Genomic DNA, 7,914 nt, shown 5'->3' with positions numbered 1-7,914 from the left:
CTTTCAACTTAGGATAGAATTTTATCATGAATATATCTAGCTATGAATATACAATAGCAATAGCCTCTCTAACCTCCCGCTCAAATTTGGGTTGGGCTTATCTAGTCACGTGATCAATCACCGACCGAGTGAGGAGCATGCCGTCATTTCCTTCAGTCTCCTGATTGGCTGAAAACGCCTCACCGGTCTCGAAAGTTGCCACCCAAATCAAATCGACATGATAGAAGGGCTATATCGTAGGGTTGGATATTCATAGCTAGATATATTCATGATTTTATATATCTAACGATAGGAAATCACATGGCCTCAACAGCTTTTGTATTGGTCCCCCCCCCCCCCCGGGGTCTCCTGATAGTGGGCGGCATCCACTCTTTAATTTAGGATGGCAATTTATATATCAAACGATAAGAAATCACGTAGCCTCAACTGCTTTTGTATTAGTTTGCCTACCTGTGTCTACTAAGGGTGTATGGGTTTGCCCACTCGAATATACTGATGTGGAATTAATATTACGGCCTGGGCCGACTTGTTTGTTTTATTTTTATATTTATGTTTATTTTTTTCTGAATTGATAATCTGGTTTTGTATTCCTTTATTTTCTTTTATGTTATTCAATTTATATTTTTAGGTTTGCTTGGTGTACGTAATATAATTGCGTACTCACGACGTCAGTGTATCTCACTTTCTAAATCCTGAAAATAAAGTATTATCTATATAATAAAAAGCTGTTGGTTAGTTCGTCAACCGTCAACCGATTTTGGATATTTATTTTGGGGAAAAGGGTACCACGGTAATTATCAAATGAGAAAAAGGGGGAGGTGGGTACCACGGTAATTTTCAAATGGGTAAAAGGGGGAGGTGGGTACCCCGGTTGTTGAGGACCAACTTGCTGATGGTTGGTTAGACGAAAACTCGACGGACCGATTTAAAGGGTTGATAGTAAATGCATACTGGTTCAGAACCACTTAAGACCATTAATAAGACAGAGACGAGATGTAATTTAAAATGAGAGTTTATTACGTGAAACGGTTAACAAATTCAAACGAACACTGATTAATTCAATTAATGATTTATATTTATATGCCATATTAAAAAAACAACATTTCTTATCTGGTCAATAATCGTCGGAATAAAAAACCGTTAAAATATCAAACATTCTCCCCGCCTTGACCTAACGGTCAACTAAAAACTAAGTACTGTTCATTGGTAGAGGACATATTTTCGTTATAGATATTTTATACGTTTTATTGCCGATTTTCACCGTAACCACTCTAACCATTGCGTCCAGACCTGGGTGCGTTTCAACAATTTTTGCCAGACTCCAACGGCTAGGCGGTAGCTGTTCGTCCTGTAGAAGTACTACGTAGTTGACATTCAGTCCTGGCTGCGGTGACGTCCACTTAGGGCGTTGCTGAAGTCGGGAAAGGTATTCCCTGGACCATCTTTTCCAGAAATGCTGCGATAGTTGTTGAATTCGTTGCCATTGTGATTGATGCTTGACATGTTGGGTTCTGGAACTGAGGTAAGAGGTTCACCAATCAAAAAATGACCTGGGGTGAGTACTGCCAAATCGTCTGGATTTCCTGGCAACGAACATAAGGGTCGAGAATTTAGACAAGCTTCTATTTGCGTCAACAGTGTCGTAAGCTCTTCGAACGTCAAAAGTGCATTTGCTACGACGCGGCGAAGGTGTCCTTTCGTTGACTTGACGCCAGCCTCCCAAAGACCGCCAAAATGAGGAGATGCCGGCGGATTGAAGTGCCACGTGGTACCATTGTTGACTAGAAAACGATTGACCTCGTCAGATTGAGATGGCGATTGTGATTGCTGTAATAGTTTGCCAAGTTCTTTATTTGCGCCCACGACATTGGTTCCTCAGTCTGAGTACAGGTCAGCACACTTCCCTCGTCTGGCTGTGAATCGCTTAAAAGCGGCTATAAAGGCTTGCGTGGTAAGATCACTTACCAGTTCCAGATGGATGGTCTTTGTCACCATATATATAAAGACCGCAATATAACCCTTAGAAATTCTCCGCTGGCCTCTTAATCTTGATTCACGGACTGTGACTGGACCGGCGTAGTCTATTCCGCTCTTTAGGAATGCTCGAGCGGGTTTTAGTCGACATGACGGTAAATTTCCCATCAGTTGCGGTATTGAACGTGCCCTCTCGCGATAGCAGATGCAGCACTTATGAACAATGTGGCGAGCTAGATTTCGAAGACCCAGAATCCAGAATTATTGTTGTATAGTCGTAGTCAGAAGCAGCACACCTGCGTGAAGGTTGTCCAAGTGTGCTTGTTGTACAATCAGCTTACCGAGGGAACTGGTGCTCGTCAGGACTATGGGATGCTTTTGGTTATATGGAACATCGGACGGACTTATTCGACCTCCAACTCGTATCACGCCGTTGACGTCCAAAAATGGATACAATGACAGGAGACGTGACTTAGACGACAGAAGTTTTTTGTTACCCAGACCCGCCAATTCTTCACCAAATGATACTGATTGAGTGATACGAACCAATTTGGTGAAGGCGTCTTGTATCTCTGTAGTAGTCAGATGACCAACTTTCCTTTGCTCGCCTTGTCTTTGACGTAACTACCTTCGCTTCACCTTGCAGTTGTTACAGAACCGGATACAAAGAGCTGTAATTCTTTTCAATTTGGTCAACGATGAGAACCGCAAGAGCAACTCGAACTCCGTTGAAGTCTGTACGTGTAGTGTCTGGATCTTTCTCTCTTCTAACGTTGTATCCTTTATCCAGGTAGTAGGCCAGCTGCTTTCGTCTTTCTTCAGCCACGTAGGACCCGTCCACCAGAGAGAGTGACCTGCGAGTTCAGCTGCTGGAACTCCTCTTGTAGCGCAATCGGCTGGATTATTCTTACTAGTAACGTGACGCCAATGGTTGGATGGTAGTGCCTCTTGAATTTTAGCTACTCGGTTGGCGAAAAATGTGGTCCAGCGTGTAGGTGCCGACGCTATATAGCTCAACGCGATCGTCGAATCGGACCAAGCATACGTCTGAATGTTCTCGAAGGGTAAAGCTTCTTTTATTTTCTCCAACACTTCTGACAGCAGATGGGCACTGCATAACTCAAGCCTTGGAAGTGAGACCTGCTTTATAGGGGCTACCTTCGTCTTCGCTAGAATAAGGTGAACGGACGTTCGATCTTCGCAGGTAACTCTGAAATAGGCAGCCGCCGCATACGCTGTTTGTGATGCATCGCAAAACAAGTGTATCTGATAATTACCCCCATCTTGTCTGAAGTTGATCCATCGATTCATTTTGATTGTCTGTAGCAAAGGAAGCTCATCTCGGTATTTGGACCAGCTTCGTTTAATATCCTCTGGTAATGGTTCATCCCAGTTTAGCTTTCGTAGCCACAGTTGTTGGAACATTACTTTGGCAATGATAATTGTTGGCGCCAACCAACCCAATGGGTCGAAAATACGAGAGACGTCTGACAGTAGACTTCTTTTTGTAACGGAGTCTTTAACTGGAGGCAAAGCGACTGAAAAGCGGAACTCATCGGTTGCTGGATTCCACAAGAGTCCAAGCGCTTTAACTACATCTTCGCTGTTGATTTCCAATGGTAATTGATATTCTCGATCTGTTTCAGGAACCGCCGACAATATAGCGCTGTTGTTCGATGACCATTTTCGAAGTTGTAGACCACCAGCCTTAAGCGATTGGATAAATTGTCGTTGCAATTCAAGCCCAGTATTTTCGTCAGGTGTTCCAGATAGACAATCATCCATGTAGAAATCATCTCTGATGACGGGCGCTGCCAATGGAAATCTGTCACCCTCATCAATACTGAGTTGTTGCCAGATACGGCGCAGGGGCCGTACCATACGTCACTGTAGTTAAACGATATTCTTTGACCGGCTGATTAGTGTCTTCTCGCCATAGAATTCTTTGGAAGTTATGATTTTCAGGCTTCACCAAGATCTGTCTGTACATCTTGGCTATATCGGCTGAGAATCCAATTCGGTGCAACCGAAATCGCAAAAGGATTGATACCAAATCCTTTTGAATTGTTGGTCCAACCAGTAACTGTTGATTTAATGAAATCCCAGTCGTAGACTTACGAGATGCGTCGAACACGACTCTGAGCTTTGTTGTAGAACTGGCCTCCTTTTCAACCCTATGATGTAGTAGGTAGAAGCAATCTTTATCCGGTTTCTGAAGCTGCGCCATAGGAATTTCTTTCATATGTCACATATCGAGATATTCCCTCATGAACTCTTGATAGCGTTGTTTTACAATCGGACGGGTGCCCAATTTACGTTCAATAGTCGTTGTAATGCTGTGTTCTTAGTGTTGCCGAGTATTACTGGATATTTCTTAAATGGGAGTTCGACGACGTATCTACCTTCTGGATTACGGTTGTGAGTATTGGTGAAATGTACTTCAGCTTGTTTCTCTTCGTCCGTGTATCCACTCGCCGTTGTCACGGTCTCCAGTTCCCAGAATCTCTTCAGCGTGCTATCGAGATCAATAAACCCGTGGTTACTGTTAATTTTAAATGCCGTACTTGCTTGTAATGATGGTGACAATATTCTTCCAGATAGAAGCCAACCCAGTCGAGAGTTCTGACATAATGGTGAGCCTTTCGGACCCTTGATTAACCCCTCAACCAGAAGATCTGCCATGACATCTGCTCCAAAAATAATATCTATTTCACCTGGCTTATGAAATGCAGGATCTGCCAAGATTAACGTCTTGAGGTTATTCCAATTATTAGCTTTCATAATCTGCGTCGGTAACATCTTAGTCAATCGGTGAAGGATAAATGCTGAGACTTCCATAGTGAATTGTCCAGTGCATGACGTGATATGGAGGCGGACAATACCTGTAGTCGTGCCGGCACTACAGCCTGATAACCCACTGACAGCAATTCTCGCATGCTTCCGCTTTAGCCAGAGGCGCTCCATGCAGGAACCGGAAATAAAACTTGCTTGCGAGCCTCCGTCAATTAGAGCTCTGCATATTTGTTGTGATCCGTTGCCGTGCGTAACCTTTATTAGTGCCGTTGAAAGTAGTACTTGTCCATCGCAACCATGGGATACATGACCATTGACTAGCTCGGAACAAGTGGCGTTAAATGAACTCGTAGCATCGCTCGACATCGAAGACATTCGTTGGATACTCGCATCTTCCTTAGGAGCTTGAGTTGATCGATGGAGTAACGTGTGATGTCGACCTCTACACTGCTTGCACGACGAGGACCGACAATCGTTTGACGTATGTCCCTCTCGAAGGCAGTTGAAACAAAGAGACTTTTGACGGACCATGGACGATTGATCATCTACTGGTAATCTGATGAACTTCGGGCAACTATACGTTGAGTGTGTCTCACTGCAAAATGAACAACGGAATGTTGTTGGACTGCTTGAATGGTATCCAATAATAGCTTGCTTCTGATGAGTAAAGTTAACTCTGTTGCTAGATTTTGACTGGTGAGGGTTTCCTTTCGCAGTGGACATGGCTTCAAGGGTCGGCAACGCTTCTCTATAAAATCGTTTAACGTCTTAAACGTAGGTAGCTCATTCTTCGGAGATTCCAATTCCCACTGCCGACGAGAATCTGGATCGAGTTTGCTGGTAACAAGATATACAAGTAACGTGTCCCAATGTTCCGTTTTTTGCCCCAACACTTTTAAGAACCGAATAACTTCTACAGTAGTTACAAGCAACTTACGTAGCTCAGCCGCAGATTCATGTTGCAGTGACTTTTGTCCAAATAATGTATCCAAATGCGACTGAATGATATAACGATCGTTATTGTATCGATCCTTCAGCAGTGACCAAGCTTCTTCATAATTAGCGTCGGTGACGACGAACGACCGAATTAGGGACGCTGCTTCTCCTTTTAATGACGTCTTCAAATACTGCAGCCGCTGTGCATTTGTCAGTGATGAGTTTTGATGAATAGCGGCGAGAAAGAGATCTCGAAAAAACAGCCAGTCTTGATAGTTTCCGGAAAATACTGGTAAATCTAAAGGAGGCAACTTGACATTCAAATTTACTGGATTGTTTGTTTGTACGTTAGGAATCGGTTTAGTAAGGTTCTCAATAAGACACTTAATGTCCGAATAAATTTGATAATACTTGGTTTCAAAGGCCTCACGTTCAGGTTCTTGTAAACTAACTTCATTGTCATCTTTGCATAGCGCTTCTATTCCTTGTTGCACGGTCTGGAATTGACTCCATTGCTCTTCAAGATTTTTGAGACGCGCTTCCAACTGGAATTTCGATGCTGCAGAATGAGTGAGAGACGATTGAATTCTTGTAACATCTCCCTTGATCGCTCCTCGCTTTCTTACTAAGGTGTCCATTTGTGAATATATCCGGCTCGACGGACCAAAATGTTGAGGACCAACTTGCTGATGGTTGGTTAGACGAAAACTCGACGGACCGATTTAAAGGTTTGATAGTAAAGGCATACTGGTTCAGAACCACTTATGACCATTAATCGAGGGGCTAACCACTCTTAGAAAGTCTGTACACCGGATTACGCTTAGATTAGCACTGCCAAAGGCAGGGACTTCAAAGATTACGCGTAATCCCATTAGTACAGTCAAAGGTACGGCTCTGTACACCGATTACGCGGAGTGATCAGCCCCTCGCCATTAATAAGACAGAGACGAGATGTAATTTAAAATGAGAGTTTATTACGTGAAACTGTTAACAAATTCAAACGAACACTGATTAATTCTATTAATGATTTATATTTATATGCCATATTAAAAAAACCACATTTCTTATCTGGTCAATAATCGTCGGAATAAAAAACCGTTAAAATATCAAACACCGGTAATTATCACCTGGGGAAAAAGGGGAGGAAGGGCCTTACTGGGGTGGTTCTACTTTGGGGAAAAGATTACCATGGAAATTATCGCATGGGAAAAAGGGGGAGGGGGCCTTACGGGGTGAGGTCGACTATGGGGTAAAGGGTACCACGGAAATTATCGCATGGCAAAAAAGGGAGGGGGCCTTGCTGCGGTGGTTCAACTATGGGGTAAAGGGTGCCACGTAATTATCGCATGGGTAAAAGGGGGAGGGTGCCCTACTGCGGTGGTTCGACTATGGGGTAAAGGGTGCCATGTAAATTATCGCATGGTTAAAAGGGGGAGGGTGCCTTACTGCGGCGGTTCGACTATGGGGTAAAGGGTGCCACGGAAATTCTCGGGGTTGGGGGGCGTACTGGGGTGGAGTGCCTCGAAGCACACAACTAGATGAGGGCTTCTCGGCTAGTTATTAATATATCGCGCGCGGGTCCTACGCCTCGAAACGGCCCTCGCATAGAATGGCGAAAAAAAAAACAATTATTAAGCCTGATGACTTTGTGAGACTTTCACCCTTGGCCCTCGATTTTTAAGAATCCAATGATCAAATTGACTAAAGTTATTGGTCGATAGATTTCAATGTATTTTTGTTTCTTAGCGTTGCGTCGTCTGTTTCGATTAAAATATTTTTTATCAATGAAATTGCTAATGTGATATCAAGAATGGCTTATTTTCTCCTGTTTATACTGACAAGGAGACTACCCGTGGTGGTTATCGATACAGACGACGTGCATAGAATTTAATTACATTTACCTAATTTTTAACGGATTTTATTGCGTTTACCCAATTTTCGTCCAACTTTAAAAGGTTTACCCAATTTTCTGCGGTTTATCCAATTTCATCGAAATTTAATCACATTTACCGAATTTTTAAAGAATTTTATTAGGTTTACCCAATTTTGATATTTTTACCCAATTTTAGTCGATTTCAAACAATTTTATTTGACTTTACCCAATTTAACTTAAGATTATCTCAATATTACTTTATTCAAGTAATTTAGTGAAATTTTAGCCAAATTTACCCAAATTTCGTAAAAATTTACCCATATTTGGTAAAAATTTAC

General features: G+C 42.7%; 1 protein-coding gene across 1 annotated transcript; it reads right to left on the bottom strand.

Annotated features, from left to right (window-relative positions):
* Positions 1–1,374: 1,374 nt before the first annotated feature.
* LOC149921985 (uncharacterized) lies at positions 1,375–6,341 on the bottom strand. Its single transcript, XM_090162202.1, has 7 exons — positions 5,578–6,341; positions 4,291–5,515; positions 3,853–4,192; positions 2,628–3,785; positions 2,271–2,501; positions 1,966–2,207; positions 1,375–1,827 (listed from the first exon to the last, which is right to left on the bottom strand). Exons 1-7 carry the CDS (start codon positions 6,339–6,341, stop codon positions 1,375–1,377), a joined length of 4,413 nt encoding a protein of 1,470 aa, XP_090018328.1.
* Between the last annotated feature and the right edge of the window lie 1,573 nt (positions 6,342–7,914).

The sequence above is a fragment of the Leiobunum rupestre genome, chromosome 11, assembly GCF_980474605.1.
Source record: "Leiobunum rupestre chromosome 11, qqLeiRupe1.1.hap1, whole genome shotgun sequence".
Taxonomy (NCBI): Eukaryota; Metazoa; Arthropoda; class Arachnida; order Opiliones; family Sclerosomatidae; genus Leiobunum; species Leiobunum rupestre.
This window is presented reverse-complemented; position numbering and strand designations above follow the sequence as displayed.

Bases quoted from the DNA above. Each gene is read 5' to 3' on its own strand.
- LOC149921985 (XM_090162202.1), bottom strand. From the start codon at position 6,341: ATGGACACCTTAGTAAGAAAGCGAGGAGCGATCAAGGGAGATGTTACA. The intron at 4,193-4,290 runs GTAAATTGGGCA...CCTATGGCGCAG, and splicing joins CATTACAACGACTATTGAAC to CTTCAGAAACCGGATAAAGA. The intron at 2,502-2,627 runs GTAACAACTGCA...TCACTCAATCAG, and splicing joins AGCTCTTTGTATCCGGTTCT to TATCATTTGGTGAAGAATTG.